At 42.6% G+C, this 18,489-nt stretch overlaps 1 protein-coding gene across 5 annotated transcripts in view; it reads left to right on the top strand.

Moving 5' to 3' along the window:
* PTPRG (protein tyrosine phosphatase receptor type G) overlaps window positions 1–18,489 on the top strand; it is a 698,698-nt gene that overhangs the window by 39,772 nt on the left and 640,437 nt on the right. For 3 of the 5 annotated variants that reach the window (XM_013052481.2, XM_013052475.2, XM_013052484.2), the window contains exon 2: window positions 15,506–15,597. The exons of the other annotated variants lie outside the window; for them this stretch is intronic. In XM_013052481.2, coding sequence (XP_012907935.1) covers window positions 15,506–15,597 — 92 coding nt within the window. The remainder of the gene's footprint in view (window positions 1–15,505; window positions 15,598–18,489) is intronic. 5 annotated transcript variants of the gene reach the window in all.

Below are 18,489 nucleotides of genomic sequence, written 5' to 3'. Positions count from 1 at the left end.
ACTATGACTGAGGTAGGAGTAGAAGCCCCACATTAGGCTCTTGCAATAGCTTTCTTTTAGGAAAGAGGGGGCTTTGCCAAGGGAAGAGAGAGGGAGTGTTGTCAGGTGAGAATTACAAAGACCCAGTTTGAGGCCTGGAGTGATAGATACAACCTAATGAATCATCTTTGGTAGAATCGGTATTCCTTAATTCTCCTTCCTCAACACCGTAGCTGGTGAAACAGAAGTGGTGTGGACAGCCATCTGTGAAGTAATTAAAGCTTTGGGGAAATGGCGGTCCCCGGTAGCTTTTCATTTTAGTGTAAATCTTCTGTCTTCTTGACATGGGTCTCCTTTAAAGACTTAGGGATGTTGTCCTGAGAAAATGACACATGAATTCAAGAAGTCAGATCAAACTGTGTTCTTTGGGATTCATTAAAACCGAAATGCCTGGAGCCCAATGCTAGCCGATGATGCATCAAACGCACTAAAACTCAGACGTCTCTCATTTTATAGGGTATTTCTTTACCACTAAAAGGCAGCTTCGCAAACTCTTTCAATCTTTTTTTTTTTTTTTAAAGATTTTATTTATTTATTTGACAGACAGAGATCACAAGTAGGCAGAGAGGCAGGCAGAGAGAGAGGAGGAAGCAGGCTCCCCGCCAAGCAGAGAGCCTGATGCGGTGCTTGATCCCAGGACCCTGGGATCATACCTGAGCAGAAGGCAGAGGCTTTAACCCCCTGAGCCACTCAGGCGCCCCAAACTCTTTCAATCTTATATGACCGTTTTTTGAGGGTGGGAGGGGGATCTAAGGATGTGGCTAGAAATTTTTTTTTTTTAAAGATTTTATTTATTTATTTGAGAGAGAGAGACAGTGAGAGAGAGCATGAGTGAGGAGAAGGGCAGAGAGAGAAGCAGACTCCCCGTGGAGCTGGGAGCCCGATGCAGGACTCGATCCCGGGACTCCGAGATCATGACCTGAGCCGAAGGCAGTTGTCCAACCAACTGAGCCACCCAGGCGTCCCTAGAAATTTTTTATTACTAAACAGCCTTAACCCCTGGCTTCTCTTTGGAATTGAATTCTCTGTGAAGAGGCCTAGACGTGGACCTTCCTCTTGGTGGGTTTTATCAGTTTGGTTTCTGGGATGGCTGATGTTGAGGTTGCAAACTAAAATAAATGCCCTCTGGGCTCTGGAAGCTCAACGTAGAGGAGCTAGGAGAGCCAGAGGGAATGGCAGAACTCCGGAGAAGTAGACAACCTCCCTGCACTACTCAGTTTGATTGTTGCCCTGAGGGGATTTGAGCCAGTGTTAGAACATTCCACTATTTTCAAGAGAAACCAGAGATTTTAAATTTCACTGAATTACTTCTGATTTAAAATTTTTCTAATGACTTTAGTTTTTATTACACCATGAAGGCTGAAGTAATGATCTTTTGGCGAGGCTCATCCTCTGGGTGGTCAGTTTGGGCTTCTGGTGTGCATCTCGCCCAGCTCACAGGGCCTACTGTGAATGCTGTTTGATGCCTTGCAGGCTCCATTTCCTTCTTCCTCACAGAGCCTCAGTTTTGAACAGGGCTCACCCTGCCCTGTGGACCCTTGTAGCTGGGGAAAGGCCAAACTCTAGGTCCAGGGTTGGGTTTCTTGGGTTTCTATCCCTTACTAGTGATTGGTTTAGCATTTTGGCGGTGTGACCTGACTCTGTCCAGTGGAAGGCGAAGATGTGCGTGCTGGGCCCTCCCATGGAAAGCTGCATTTTCCCTTGAAGCCAGGGGAGCTGTGGTCCCTACTTGCCCTCAGTGCTATCAGGTGGGCCACCCACAACTATTGCAGCTATCTTGCTGTTAGGCTGAGGATCAAGTCAAAGTTGAGGACCAACCTGGATGGGAAGAGGAGAACCCGGATTGTTGTTGACATCCTTGAGGGGCCGAATCAACCAGCCCTTCATGAAGACTGCCCTTCCACTGGACTTTCTTTTGTTTGTGATAATAAAGTCTTAGTGAAGGTAGCCTGAGTGCCTGAGAAGCAGACTAGGGGAGACGCCAGTCCATTTGTGGACCCCATGAACCATTGATGGTAAAGGATGCCTTTCCCGATGCCAGGCTACGCTGTTACTGCTTCAGGGCCAGATGATAGAAGGATTTCTTCTTAGGTCTTTACTCTGATCCCTTGCTGTTGCCCCCTTGGAATATTGTCTAGTATAATACTGCATCTTTCTGTTGAGAAGGACAGCCTCCATGGGGAAGAGAGACCTCATCAATTATATGTGTCACGGGTGCCCAGAGTGGTGAGCGGACCACGTATTTGCCGTCAATGGTTTGTGGTCAGATTAACCTGAACATGAAACTGAGGCCTTTGATTTCTTTAAAGGGTTAGAGAAGGATTAATGATAACTAAACTATGACCTTTACCATTTAGGAAAACTGTTCTTCAGGTTGATAAAATTGTTCTTCAGGTTGATAGACTTCATTACCTTTAAGAAAAGGAAACGTGCTCAGCGGTGTTTTGTATAATCCACAGTGTTTCAGGCTTTTAGAACAGTACAGAACAGAAAGGGGTCCCTGCTTGACCTTTATTCTGAATGTAAATCAACTGGAAGCACCCTACTATCTCTAAATGTTCCAGATGTTATTTTTTCTTCTTCTCCTCCTCTTCCTTCTTCATTTAACAAGGAATAACATTAAGAGGTTTTCTTATTTCGGTTGGTTTATGCAGATTATTCTTCCCAACCTTTTTCCAGCTGTTAAAAATTAAAGACTACCTTTCTGCTATTAAAAGTACAGATAAGCTTGCCCATGCACAGTTGATACATTTATGATGATGATGATGATTATTTGATCTAGCTTGGAGAGGCAGTAAGCAATGTGCTTGGTAAGCAGTGTGAACGCTGATGCCACACTGGGTTTGAATCCCAGCTCTGCCACCTACTGGCCTTGGGTCCTTGGCAAATGGCTGGATTTTTCTGTGCCTCAATTTCCTGATCTATAAAATAAAAATAATTGTAGTGCCAACCTTGTAAGGATGTTTGTATTAACAATTTAATGCATGGGCCATTTTTAAGAGCTTGGAACAGTGCCTGATACACTCTAAGTGCTCTGTGTGTGTTTGCTACTAGACAGCGTCACAATAATGGTAATAAGATCTCTGATACTACGACTGGCTGTAGCATCAGGCTTTGTTAAGAGATTTTGGAAGACCTGAAACGTTTGATAGATGTAGTGCCAGTGTCTCTGAGATTACAAGTGATTTATTGCTGGATATAAAAAAAATTGCCCTATGGAGGTAAGCTTGGGGGAAGGAGACTCTGTGGGGCAAGGATGCTGGGCTGTAGCCAGCGGTCTTCATAGCAGATGGATAAAGAGATTATATAGTGTGTTTGCGTAGATGGATTTGGCTGTGCTCAGGGTGATGGTAAGTACAGGAACCGATTGTTACTTAAGAGCCCCACACTAAAGCACGCGGCATTTAATAAGACAAATATTTCTCTGTTAAATGACCATTCCTTTCAAAGATGGGTTGTTCTCTCCTTCCCTTAAATGTTATTTATCCTCTTACTGTCTCGTTCTCTTTCCATATTGCAAAGGCAGTAAGAGTATTTGATCAGGAATCCTAATCATTTTGAAATCGTTAAAAGTATGGGGTTAAGAGCCAGTGAAACCTGGACCAGAGCTCTAAAGGCACCATGTACTACTGTGACCTTGTGAGGACCTCATGAGGGTGGGTGTTGGACAAGCTCTGTGGGTCTCAGTCTCTTCATCTGTGAAATGGGTGTAACTGTTCCTCGGAACGTGGGTCTGCGGATCAAAGGAATCATGTATGTAAAGTGGCTGACGGACCTCACGGTACGTTCATCTTTTTTTTTTTTTTTTCCTTTTTCATCTTTTCCCTGCTTTGTTTCTAACTCCATCATCAAACTTTAAAGCCTTTTGGGGCACTTTTTGTATATATGTTGTGTTGTTTCTGCTGAGTTTTCTGAGAAGGGAGCCTATTTAGAAGGTAAAGAACCATTTTTCATTTATTAGTAACTATATGTGTTTTTCGTGGGCCTTCAGTTTATTTGGAATTGTTTTCCTAAAATTTGTGGCTGAATGACGGCAGGGATTGCCAGACTTTTTCAACAAAGAGCCAGACGGTAGACGTCTTTGACCTTGCACGCCATATATCTAGGTTGTTTTATAGCTGAGAAATAGATAGGCATGGCTGTGTTCCAATGAGACTTTATTTATGGACACTGAAATTTGAATTTCATATATTTTTCATGTGTCACAAAATATTCTTCTTTTGACTCACCCTAACCATTAAAAAGTATAAAAACCATTTCTTTCTCTCTCTCTTTTTTTAATATAAAAACCATTCTTGGGCACCTGGGTGGCTCAGTGGGTTAAGCCGCTGCCTTCCGCTCAGGTCATGATCTCAGGGTCCTGAGATCGAGTCCCGCATCGGGCTCTCTGCTCGGCAGGGAGCCCGCTTCCCTCTCTCTCTCTCTCTGCCTGCCTCTCCATCTACTTGTGATTTCTCTCTGTCAAATAAATAAATAAAATCTTTAAAACAAAAAAACAAAAACAACAACAACAACAACAACAACAACAACAAAACCATTCTTGGTTTGCAGACCATACAGAAAGAGGCCATGGACTGGAGTTTACCAACCCCACCATGAAGGTTTTGCTAAACGTATTTTATAATCCAAGCAGCAGAGGAGGGTGTCATTTACAAAACTTGTCTGGCCAGCGTCTTGGAATGGGAAGCATCTTCTGTAACATTGGTGGTGACTTTGCAATTTGATCGGATTCCTGTGCTGTGTTCTTGGACGGCCTTTGCCCAAAGTGAGGTATATCAGGTTCAGTGTAGCCTAGGGCCTGTTTCCAATTAGAAATGTTAATGCCTCGAGCCTTAGTAGCTGCTAGGCCTGAATGGCTTGATTGCCTCCCTGAAAAGCTGTTAACTTCTCCACTGCTTTTGAAAGGGACTTGAATTTTATACATCCTCTGGCCTGTTTTGTTCCTTAGGTGTTTTTTTTCCCCCCTCTGTCTTCTCTGCATTAAAGGTGCATTAGTGTATTCTCAGTGCAACACTTCAGAGTTCTTGGAATGGGCAGAGAGCAGTTATAACCCATAATAGCAGGATAATCAATGGAAAGAGATAGATTGCCAGGTTGTAAATCATGTGAGAGAATTTGATGATATCAGCTTGGTGGGGGGGGAATGGATCCTATTACTCCTTCTGAATTCTTTGGTTCCTGGAATTAATTTCTTTCTTTCTTTCTTTTTTTTTTTTTTGTACTTGTAATTGTTTGATGGAACAGACTTTGGCGTGAACGAGAGGATGACAAAGAACAGGTCAGCTGTGTCCCCTCCATTCCTAGGATCCTGCTCACCCCTGTATAATTTCCGACCTGCGGCGTGCAATGCTGTTTCTATAGCCATAGTCCGCACTGCAGAGTGGGATACACTTAGACTGTCAAAGACTTGAAAGAGCATTTATTCCTCCATATTCAAAAGTGAAGAAAATCACAACCTTTAGACCAGGACACTCAAAAACCTAGCAGCATTCTAACAGATGCAATTACTGGCAGTAGAAAGCAAAGAGCTTGCTTTTTATTTTTTTTTTCCTCATTTTTAAGAGACATAAACTGTACCTTTTACTTTCTGACTTAATGCAGAGAGATGAAAATATGCTAAAGACATGGATTTTCTTTCTTTCTTTCTTTCTTTTTTTTTTTTTTTAAAGGCATAGACCAGAGGCATTTTGGAACCTTTCATCTAGCAAACCCAGCTTCCCTTTAAGCAGAGCATCAGGATCGCTTCAATATTTAGGTATTAATATTCCCTTGTGGCTCAATTAGCTCCTTGAGATGAATTTCTCGGCACTGCTGTCACAATGAAAGAAAGACATGCTGAAGTGTAAGAGAATTTGTGTGTTTCTTAGATTGGAAGGATGTGTTGAGTCAAATGAACATCCTCTCAAGGTTAAATTATCTATTTAAAACCTCCCAATTACAGTGCCAGGTACAATCTTTGATGAGATTCGGGGAGAACAAATGACTTAATCGGTGGGAGAGAAAGTCTCTTTGTATAGAGGAAAGCGATGAAATCAGAATGAACTGGACGTTGTTTATTTTCTGGGGAAACAGTTGCTTCAATTGAACATGATTTCATATCACTAAAACATGAAATGTTATTGGGTGACTAAAGGCCCTGGAATAGAAGAGGGTGAGGGTCGGTTCTTGCTCTCTGTGCTTTTAAAAAAAAAAAAGAAAGGAAGAAAGGAAGGGGGGCATGGGGAGGGAAGGAAGGAAGGAAGGAAGAATTGTGAGTTGACTGGAACAGAAAACTACCAGCAATATACTGTGACCTCTCTGTGTGCCATCTCATCCATCCAAGGAACTTGGATGGTGAATATAGTTTTTTTTTTTTTTTAATTTTTTTTTTTAAAGATTTTATTTATTTATTTGACAGATAGAGATCACAAGTAGGGAGAGAGGCAGGCAGAGAGAGAGACCGAGAAGCAGGCTCCCTGCTGAGCAGAGAGCCTGATGTGGGGCTCGATCCCAGGACCCTGGGATCATGACCCGAGCCAAAGGCAGAGGCTTTAACCCACTGAGCCACCCAGGCGCCCCTGAATATAGTTTTATTTAAAAGGTAGTCTCCTGGCCTTCTGGAACAATCACCCAGGTCCTGTTGCTTTTACTCCACATTTTACTTTTTTTTAAAGAATTTATTTATTATTTGACAGAGACACAGCGAGAGAGGGAGCACAAGCAGGGGGAGTGAGAGAGGGAGAAGCAGACAGGGAGCCAGATGCGGGGCTCAGTCCCAGGACCCTGGAATCATGACCTGAGCCGAAGGCAGATGCTTAACGACAGAGCCATCAAGCTGCCTCTTTTACTCCACATTTTAAATGTTGACTCCCTCTAGCCAGTGTTCTCTGTCTCTTCTTTTCCTGACTTTGTCAAGGCCACTGTCCTGCTGGAGTTAAAACAATGACCAGCCCTTTTGAAGTGTCTCTCTGCTTTCAGCAATATCTTCCTGCTCATTACACATGGCAAAATCCAGACTCTCACCTACCGGTCCTGCCCTATGCAGTTACTCACTTGGGGTAATCCTGATGGTGTAGTAGCTGAGTCTAGACCCTGGAGCCAGACGGGTAGGTTCAAATCCTGGCTGTGTTACTAAGCAGCCTTGTGACCCAGATAAGTTACTGAAGCCTTTCTGTGCCTCAGTTTGCTCACCTTTAAGGTGGGTGTAATAATAATTCTAGTTGATAATACTTAGTAATAATCCTAGGTAAAGTTGTGAGGAATAAGTGAATGAAAATATGGAAAGAATTTAGACCATTGCTTTGCACTCAGTAAGCACTGTGTAAGAGTCCGATGATGGTACTGTTTTGTTCTAAAATTAGCATAGTAATTATTATCTCTTCCTATTGGAGTTTTGTGTTCTGGCTTCTTCTCTTGTATATCCCAACTTAAATGCCCTTTCTGAGTGACTGTCATCATCCAGCTTCTGAAAGGTCCCACCCTTTCCATCCATCACCACCTTGCACTCTACCCATTACAGGTTGGAAAAGCTTTTTTTAAATCATAGAAAAAAAAAAAAGCAACAACAAATATGACACCCCCCCCACCCCCACGAAACAGGTTGAATTCCTTGCCAGGCTGATGCCCTGTCTTCTCTGAACACTTTTTTTTTTTTTTTTTTTTTTTTTAAAGATTTTTATTTATTTGACAGACAGAGATCACAAGTAGGCAGAGGCAGGCAGAGAGAGGAGGAAGCAGGCTCCCTGCTGAGCAGAGAGCCCGATGCGGGGCTCGATCCCAGGACCCTGGGATCATGACCTGAGCCGAAAGCAGAGGCTTTAACCCACTGAGCCACCCAGGCGCCCCTTCTCTGAACACTTTTATGTGTGTTTTCTGCATGCGTATCTCCTAAACAAGGACATTCTCCTATCATGTCACCATCCACCCATCAAAATCCGGAAATTACCTTTGATACCATACTCTCATCTAATCCTCAGGCCTCATTCGAATTTGCTGAGATTGTCCCAATGGAAAAAGGAGCCATTTGGAATCAAGGGCTAGTTGTTAGTCTCCTTGGTTTCTTTTTTCTTTTCTTTCTTTCTTTCTTTTTTTTTTTAAGATTTTATTTATTTATTTGTCAGAGAGAGTGAACACAGGCAGACAGAGTGGCAGGCAGAGACAGAAGGAGAAGCAGGCTCCCTGCTGAGCAAGGTGCCTGATGTGGGACTCGATCCCAGGACACTGGGATCATGACCTGAGCCGAAAGCAGCCGCTTAACCAACTGAGCCACCCAGGCGTCCCCTCCTTGGTTTCTGGAACAGTTTCTCAGGCTTTCCTGGACTTTTAGGACCTTGATAATTTTGGAGATAACAGGCCAGTTATTTTATATATTGTCTATCAATTTGGGTTTGTCTGACGCTTCCTTACAATTAGATTCAGGTTATGTGTCAGGGCGGGAATACCAACAGAAGTGAACCCTGTTCCTTCCGTTGCATCCTGTCAGGTGGCCCATGATTTCCATAGGTCCGTTGCTGGAGATGTTCCCTTTGATCATTTATAAAGGCAGCATGTGCCAGACTTCTTTATTGTAAAGTTACTCTTTTCTCTTTTGTAGTATTTTGTGGAATGATACTTTTAGACCCTTCCTAAACTTTCAACTTGTTTGTTTTATCATGCCAGTTTTGGACTCATGGATTTCTATTTATTTAGCAGGTTATCATCTTTTACCATTATTTTGATGCTCAGATTCTCCCCTTGTTTAGATAGCGGGAGTTCCTTCCAGCTGATTCCCCTGTCCTTTGACGTGTGTTGCCATCATTGTTCGTCCTTACTTTTTGGAACAAGAAGTTCCAGGTTCATCTTGTGCTTTTGCTGGTCCCAGGCCTGGATTTGGCTACGTTGCTGAGGAGTCAGGGAGCTGAGATTCCTTTTAGGGGAGAATGGTATTTAGAAACCAAGATCTGGGCATTAGGTGTGTTCATTGCTTGTGAGATGTTATGGCTTCCAGACCTGTTCAGTGGACACATCAAAGGATTATTTTATATATATATATATATATATATATATATATATACACACACACACATATGTATATATATGTGTACATTTGTATTTATTTCTCTATTTTTATGTATTAAAAATTGTAAATTCATTACCTCCAATTCCATTTCAACAACACATGGTTCAACTTTTTTTTCTCATTTCTGTATTCATAACTACTTTCTCTTGACAGTGAGTAAGCTGGTTCCCATTATCTTAAATAGATTTCCTTATTCAATCATCCCACCCCATGCCAGGCCACTCTTTCATAAAGACACTCTACTCAACTCGGAGATACCAACACTCCATGCCAAGCCCTTCTCCTCCTCAGGTATAGATGTCCTCTTCACCACACTTCTGGACAGATGGTACCTTTGTGCAAAGAAAATGGTACATTCTCCTCCTGGCAGAGAACAGCCCCATGCCAGGGCATCTTGTGTGGCACGTGGTGTATGTAGGCTACTTTTCACTTCTCTTCATTGACTTATGCTGTACATCAGGTACCCACATTTTATATGGCGGTGCTGATGACTTTATCCCTGACTATGCTGGATTGGTTGATGGTGGGCTTCTAACCTACCTGGGGACTTAAGGTGCTGTTGCTGCTCTCTCAGGGATGCTGCTGTGTTGAACCAAGGAGGTTTGAGAAAGGGTGCTACCGGTAGTTGACTTCCTGCCATTGGCACGGGAAGGCAGAGAAAGCTTGGTTCAGTAAGAGGGAATAAAGTAGATGGACAGAGGGGCTGGAGGCAGAGGACTGGTGGAGGCTTCATAGAGGGCTTGAGAGCCTGTTCCTAGTTTGTGTCTGAGGCTAGATGTATCCCTGCTCTTGGAATTTGAGTGACAGTCTCATATTTTTGTAATAAATTTACTCTTTAAAAAAAAAAGATTATTTATTTATTTATTTGAGAGACAAGAGATCACAAGTAGGCAGATAGGCAGGCAGAGAGAGAGAGAGGAAGGGAAGCAGGCTCTCTGCTCAGCAGAGAGCCTGATGTGGGGCTCCATCCCAGGACCCCAGGATCATGACCTTAGTGGAAGGCAGAGCTTTAACCCACTGAGCCACCCAGGTGCCTCATAAATTCACTCTTGATTAATAAATTCATTAACCTAAGCCACATCCCATGGCCAAGCCCCAAGAGACAGAGAAATCCACCATAGAAAGAACTGCAAAGTTGACTGGCAAAGGACCTAGATGGAGGGGCCAATTATCCTTTCTACGAGGAAGAGGTCAGATTGACGCAGGCTAACCCGTCAGTAAGTGGCAGAGCTAGGCATCAAATGAGGTCGGTCCAGTTAGGGCGCCACCATGTAATCACTCTTCTGTTGCTTCTGGATAAAACTGGGGCTTGATCTGCGTGTGATTCTATCAGAGTATTAGAGACCACTTAAAAGGGCATTTCTCTCTCCTTGCTTTCTCTTGGCCTCTTGTACATAGGAAGTTTACTTTCAAGAAGATAGTGTTAATCAGATACAGAACTTCTTCCAGGAACCAGATGGCCTTCATTTCTTTCTTCCTGATTAGCTACATAAAGCTAATTGTCCAACTGAGAGAGGCTTAATTTTACAGGCTTTCATGGGAGGCACACTTACTGTTTACAGCTTTCCACCCCCTCTTGCCTTCTTCGCCAGAGGCTCTGCTCCAGCAGGGAAGCCGGAATCCAATGCTAACAAATTTTGGAAGAGGTTAGATTTTTACAAGGAGTCACCGTGTCGTGGATAGACGTGAGAACAACTTCTCTTTCATCCTGCAGGTTAAAGGTGTGCCTGTGTTGTTCTTAGGCCCTCCGTCCTCCGTCTTCTCTGTATTTATCTTATTTTAGAGGGTTTTGACTGACACTGGGAGTTTGTATGGCAGTGTTCAGATAATGTCGGCATTAATGTTCTGTAGGCAGGGAGAGGGCTGATTGTGCTGGAGACCATATTAAGGAATTGTAATCTAAAAATTACACTGAATTATAAATGTGTGGGGACACATTATTATAACTAATTATGAAACGTACAAAAAGGCCAAGTGGTACTTGGTAAATCTTATTATTTCTTGTGGTGGAAAACTATTTTGCATCAGTGGAAGTATTACACGGAAGCGTGGTGCCTTTTATGCAGAGGAAAGATAATAGTGGCTGGGATACACCATCAGCCGTGGGCTGGGTGAAAGATGGCAGGCTTAAAAAATCCATTTGTCTTTCTGGCAAATTGTCTTAACATAATCCACATGCCTTTCTAATTTAAAATAGGAGAGTTAAACAAAGTTTATGCTGAAGTTACACCCATTAGGAAACTGGTGGAACTCACCAGTTTACAGTCTCCCAAGCCGAGACTCCAGCATTAGAAACGTGCGTGCGTCTCCTTCTTGTATTGAATTGTGAATTCACATTGCATTCCCTTGCAAGGATGTGCCATTTTTAATTAAGACTAAAACATGGTGGGGTATTCTAAATTAGGCCTGATTATAATTGCAGATGGCAATTGAGCTTTTGGAAGCTGGTTTCTTTAACTGTTAAATAAAAATTGTCTTTTTTAGTGTTGGTTTGCAGAAGTTCCACGGTAGTTGTTTAGGGGGAAAAAACCCCTCAAAGCCTTTTCATCTCTTTGTTGACGTTCAACTAAATATCAGAGCGTATTCATCCATCTTCTATTGGGGGGCTTGACTCTGAAGAAATTTTTCTTAAGGGTTTATTAACAATTGAGTAAATGAAAAATTTTGGCCCACAAAGCCGAACTTTCTGGAAGCTTTCTGCTGATGAATATGGAAAACCCATGACAAATATTTTTCAGGTGGTGTTCTCTGAATAGTTTTTGAGCCAATGCAATAATAGAGTGACAGGTTTGGTGTCTTTTTTTTTTTTTTTTTAAATAAAAAGGGTACTTTTGACTGATAGAAGATTTTACTGGTCAAAATTAGTACCGTAGCATCCCTTCTGTTTGGTAGGCTAACTTGATTTTGTTCAGTGTCCCAGAAAGGTTTATGGACATGATAAGACCATTGCCTGGGTGTTCAGTGGATTTTTAGCATGCTGTTCCCAGCTTAGAGGAACCATGTACACACAATTTCTGCCTGTTGATGGCACATAGACCCAGTAGGCCAGTGGTTGGCAACCAGGGGTTCCTAATTTTGCCCCCTGTCTCCCTTCAGGGGATATTTTGGCAATGTCTGGAAGCATTTCTGATTGTCAGGACTGGGAGGTGGTGCCACTTGGTAGGAGAGGTCAGAGATGGTGCTAAACATCCTACTGGGCACAGGACAGTCTCCCACAGGAAAGAATTATCTGGTACAAAATGTCAATAGTGAGGCTGTGGAGAGACCCAGCAACAAACAGTGAACTCATCACGCTTCTCTTTGTCTTCCACAGTAAAGATGGGCCCAGATTTGCCACGGATCTCCTTGTATTTCATCCTCCCATTATAGCACTGGTGGGTAGTATATGATATTAAACACGAGTTGATAAAAACAGTCGTGTTTTCTGGAAGAATTCAGTTGGGAAGTCAAAGGTGAGCGGTGTGTTAGGGAAGAGCAAGAAATCTGCGACAGGACCTGTAGGGGGTTTGCTTCCCGGGGTTGGGTGACGTGCATTACTCTGTTCCACCCCGGAAGTCGGCCTCAGAGTGGACGGCACACTTTCCTGTTAGCTCTTGTAAGCAATGACTTCCTAACAAGCTGGTGATGAAAGTCACATCGTAAGCAACGTCCGGCCGTAACGTTCTGCCTCCACCCTGGTTTCTGCCTAATGAAGACTGGCTGTGTACAGACCCCACTGTTTAATTTTGTTGCATTTTGTGTACACACCTCAGAAAATAAAGAGACCAGGCAACTAGGATTGAGTAGAATAATAAAAAGGACTTTCTTGAATGGTGGCACTTCTGATGTTATTTTCCTGCCTTACGTGACTGGAGGAATAAGGGGAGAAGGACGTCATGGGGCTTATAAACAGCTGATAACAACAGGCTTCATTTACATTTTGTAGCTTGTATCCCTCCCCCGCCTTTGAGCACATGTGTAGGGAATTGAAATTGCAGTTTGCCTATTATGTGTTGGCAGTAATCTTTCAAAAAAAATTTTATGTTTCAAAATCAGGCAGCCAACAGCAGTAGCCAGTGATATATAGGGCTATTGATGTGAATTGAATTTGCAGAGGGAAAATGGGATTTGGTTGCAGTATGAACTCATAATGAGGTGGCCCCATAGATTTGTAATGGTCAGCCACTGTTTGTGCCCAGAATCAGCTAGGCATCAAATACCTTTCAAAGAGAGACTAAAATGCAACTTGAGCTTTTGTTGCTGCTGCTTTTTTTCCACCCTCTAGTTAATGGAGTGGTTCCAGAGTTGTGTCATTTCCTTGGGCTATTGTGAGGGTATTGGAAGGTATTGGGTTCTCCTTTTGGGATCAGTGATCTTCACTGATCATTTAAAAAAAAATTTTTTTTTTTTAAGATTTTACTTACTTATTTGACAGAGACAGGAAGAGAGGGAATACAAGCAGGGGGAGTGGGAGAAGGAGAAGCAGGCTTCCCACAGAGCAAGGAGCCCGATGCGGGGCCCGATCGTAGGACTCTGGGATCATGACCTGAGCTGAAGGCAGACGCTTAACCAACTAAGCCACCCAGGCACCCCGATCTTCACTGATCTTATTCACTGTCTTATCAGGAAAAAAATTGGACCCATGGCCCCAGCGTACGTCTGTTTGTCGATATTGGATATGTGGTCTTATACCAAAATGTTATGTGAACTATAAAACATAAAGAAATGGGATCCATGAAGTAAAAAGTGTTATGGTAGAAGATTAATTTTTTTTTTCCTCCTGTCCCTAAGGAACCTGGGTGTGTAGCCCTTGGGTTCTCACTGCTGGAAGTGACAGGTGCTAGCTACTGTTGCCTTAGGTGACATTTTCAGATCATGGAGAACTTTGGGCTGCCCTTCTTTCCATGGAAGTGTCTTAATCTTGAACCTTGACTATGATTGTGTGGTGGGAGATGCTGATGGGATTGGATTGATACTAGACATTCAGAAGTGGTTTTCCTCCCTGGATACAGAGTGTAGGCTGGACTAGAATTAAGTCTACGAAAGTGGACAGCTCAGGTTCTATCTGGATGTTCTGTCTTAGAAGTTTACTTTCTGATTTATCTCAGTTATTTTTTTTTCTTGTTCTTTTTTTTTTCTCCCCTCCCTCCCTCCTCCCCTTCTTTTCTTTTTTTGTGCCAGGGGAAACTGGGACACATTCTTTTCCATATATAGATGTTTTCTTCTAAGGTCTTCTCTCTGTATGGGGGGTTGAAGTTAGAATAATTATAGTATTTGAATGAGTGAATGAAAGCATCAATAGATGTATCTTCGTCTGAGCTGTCCTGGTTAGGTGATCTTGGTGTGTTCCTCTGATTCTCTGTTTTCCTACGTGTGCAGTAAGGATCATAGCTGACCCATGTGGTTGTGTCGGGTTAAGGAGGGTGCATTTGAGCCTTCACAGAGCTTGACATCAGGTAAATGCCCATTTCATTATGATGTGATTATTCTCTCTACAGTCCCTGTCCTTGGAATTCTTTTCTTTTCTTTTTTTTCTTTTTTAGGATTTTATTTTATTTTTTTAGTTTTTTTAAAAAAAGATTTTAGTTCTTTATTTGGCAAAGAGAGAGAGTCAGAGAGCCTGAGCTGGAGGAGGGGGACAGGGAGAGGGAGAAGCAGATTCTCTGCTGAGCAGGGGGAGCTGGACAAGGAGCTCAGTCCCAGGACCCTGAGAACATAACTTGAGCTGAAGGCAGATGCGTAGCCAGCTGAGCCACCTAGGCACCCCTTAAGATTTTATTTCTAAATAATCTCTACACACAGTGTGGGGCTTGAATTTACAACCCAAGATCAAGAGTCCCCAAGCATGGTCCACCAACTGAGCCAGACAGGTGCCCCCTTCTTCCAATTCTTGAAAGTACTTCTTTTTTTTATTAGTTTTAATCTTTCTTTATTTATTTAGAGAGGGGGAGGAGGAGAATGAGGGAGGAAAGGGAGAGAGAAAAAGACAGATAGAGACAGATAGAGATCACAACCAGGCCACGGGGGTGGGGGGTGTGCGGGCAAGCTCCCTGCTGAGCAGAGAGCCCGAGGCGGGGCTAGATCCCAGGACCCCGAGATCATGACCTGAGCCAAAGGCAGAGGTTTAACCCACTGAGCCACCCAGGTGCCCAGAAGGAGAGAAAATTAAGCAGGTTCCATTTCTGGCATGGAGCCTGACACAGGGCTCGATGTTAGGACCCTGAGATTATGACCTGGGCCAAAATCAAGAGTCAGATGCTTAACCAACTCAGCCACCCAGGTGCCTCAGTTCTTGAAAGTATTTCTTGGAAGTCTTCACTTAATCTGGCCAAGACTGATTTCCCTAACCTCGGGGCTCTTAGACACCACAATAATAACATTTGCCGGGCCCAGTTATGCGATCATTTACTTAGGTGTTCTTTTACTTAGGTTTTTTTTTTTTTTTCCAAGCACATTTGGTTTCTGGAGGATGGAAACGAAGCCTTCAGTTTCTTTTGTGGTTGGTTGCCTTCTCTTGCCTCGCTGTCCTGCAACCATGCTGAGTGAGTAATCAAAGAACTAATTCTTAGTTGTCAGGTGAAAAGGCATTTTTTGTGCTGAATCGAAAGACTTAAGTTTGGGTAGACTCTGAAGACTTTGGAATTAGAGAAGGTGGAGGAGGAAGGGGGAGTGGGAAGGATTTCAGAAATGAGATTTTGCTAATTGTAATTAGTGCCAAACAGAAGTTGGTACACTTCTGTAGTTTTGTGTTGTCAGTCACTTTGGATGATAATTTTTTTTTTTTTTTTGCTATTATTTTTAAGTGACAGATTGCAGTACATATTTTAGGACCTGCCACCCATTTTGATTTGAAAGATTATGTTGTTGGAATTTCAGACACTGCAGGTAAAGATCTAATTTTACTAAACAACAGGGATTTAGGAATCTTGTAAATTACTTTGCTCCTGCAACTGAAAGTGTTTTTCTCCGATTTCTTATGCAAATAATTGTAAATCCTGTAACCAAGCAGAGTAAAACTTTTCATGTCTTTTAGAATCTGTTTTCTGGTTTTGCTCATTCTGTAACAGTCTTAACCTTAATAGGCAAGAAGTATAAATTGTGTGGATTACCAAGCAAAGATGAAAGGTAATATATTTTGGTTATTTCCAGTTAGCAGACTGCCTCTTAATGAATCCGATTAAGTGCCTCAGTCACTTCCTTTCCTACAAGTTGTCTTTAGGAAGGCACATTTGCATCCCAAATGCAATACAGGGAGATGGTTCTTTTGCTCCTTTTACTGAAAGTAATAATATCCTTATCTTCCTGTTCTAGAATTGCAGGCATGACTGCCTGAAGCTGAACGAAAGACTGATTTCCAGCTGTGTGTCTTAATATCAGGGAAATACCTCACATCCATATCACACTGATGCGAGAGGGGTTCCTTAAGTGCTAGCAGTGTGATGGATTCTCACTGACTTAAGATTTGGCTTTGGAGAGGTCCTCTAGGTATATTGTCAGGATCAAGGCAAAAATGGGATAGTCAACTTGCAACAGGCAGGAACCAGGGTAATGAGAGCCAGCAGCCAACTGGTGTTCAAATGAGTTGGCCCCTACCGTGTCTTGTTTTTAGGGACGACACTTCATTCAATAACCAGATCCTTCCCTGGTGACATTCTGCTTTTCTTGGCTGGGGAGGACAGGGAACCTGCATGGAGAATGCAGGGGAAAATGGGGGAATCATAACCTAGAGGCGGTGGTAGAGGACATTGAGGGGCTCCGGATTTCTCCTGGAAGCCCTGATGGGTGTGCGATGTGGTTAGGGGCGCTATTCTGCGGTTGTTCAGGCTGGTTTTTGTCGCCTTTGCATCAGGCTAGAGAATTTGAGTCCCTAGTGATGCTATCCAACATTGAGAAAGAAAATCTCTTTCAATTAGCAGAGACAAAGTATTGACAATGAAGTGGAGCTGATGCCTATAAATATAGACGTTCTATAATTGGAAAGGAGCAATTAAAGACGACTTGAAGAAAACTTCCAGTTGCTGTTTGTAGAAGCCAACTAAATGACTACCTGTGAAAGCCTTCACCTGTTTGAGAATTATAAATATCATTTGCACAAACAAATACCCAAGGGGATGGTAGCTGGCCTTGTAAGTCTATTCTTAAATCTTACTGCCAAGCCCCAGATGCATCCTCTAGAATTTCCTCAGAAAATACTCTTTTATAATACATCAGAGGCTCCGTTGGGCTGACTGCTTCCTTGGGTGCTCAGAGGTGCTCAGTTTACCTGTGGAAACCCAAGAGGAGAAGCCACTGAGCTCAGGATAAAGCAAACTAAAAAAAACCATTTCCTATCTTCTGATGGTGCAAATAGGGATGGTTGATGAGTTACAAGTAGAAGTTGTTGTCTAAGGGCTTCCAGGAAGGGTTCTCTGAAGGGATTTAGTCCAGTGGAAAGTACGCTTTTCTTTAAAAAAATTTTTTTTGTTTTATTTTCACATTTTTGCATTTCAGATGTGGTATACAGATGCAATGGCTAGGAACTACAGCAGCCATTTTGAGGCCATGAGGCAATGGTCAGGGGACTTGCAGAGATGGGCCGTCTTTGAGTTGCTGAGTGTCTACCTGCCGCCACTTATCTCCAGATATCTTGTTAGATGAAAGAAATCAACCCGTATGTGTTTAAGCTCCTGTAATGGGTCTCTGATAGCAGCATCAGAATGCAATTCCTGATTCCAAACTTCAGATTCCCCATCTACAAAATGAGGATACTAGTACTATGTGTTGTGGGGTCATTGTAAGGACTTAATTTCAACATGTGCAACAAAGTACTTACCATCATGATTGACGGCTGCTACTTTTCTTTTGAAATGATTGTTAGCATTTTCGTTTAATACATACCACAGTAGGTCCATACATTCCTTTCCTAGGATTCCTAGGTAACAAACTACCACCAACTGGGTTCAAACAGCAGAAATTGATTGTTTTATAGCATTAGAGATCAGAAGTCCCAGTTCAAGGTGCCTGGCACAGTTGGTTCTTTCTGAGGGCTGTGAGGGGTGAGTCTGTTCCAGGCCTTTCTTCTTGCCTGTAGGTGGTTAACTTCTCTCTGTGTCTTCATATCATCTTCTCTTTATATGTGTTTGTCTATAGAAATGTTCCCTTTTCATATTCCCGTTCATATTGGATTAGGGCCCACCTTAATGGCCTCTTTGTAACTTGATCACCTTTGTAAAGACCCTATTTCCAAAACAGGTCGCATTCTGAGGTACTGGAGATTAGGACTGCAACATACCCTTTTTGGTTTAACCAGTCATGGTACATACATATGTAACCTACTAATTTTTAGTCTTTCATTCTTTTTCTCATTATGGAAGTTCTTTACAAAAATATCAAATACTTCTCAATGAAAAATTGCACCCCCCCAAATGTCCTGTTTTGTAAATTTTAATTTATAC

The sequence above is a fragment of the Mustela putorius genome, unplaced genomic scaffold (genome assembly GCF_011764305.1).
Source record: "Mustela putorius furo isolate JIRA1106 unplaced genomic scaffold, ASM1176430v1.1 tig00000095_pilon_pilon_pilon, whole genome shotgun sequence".
Classification (NCBI taxonomy): Eukaryota; Metazoa; Chordata; class Mammalia; order Carnivora; family Mustelidae; genus Mustela; species Mustela putorius.
Note: the sequence above shows the minus strand (reverse complement) of the source record. Positions and strands in the feature narration are given on the sequence as shown.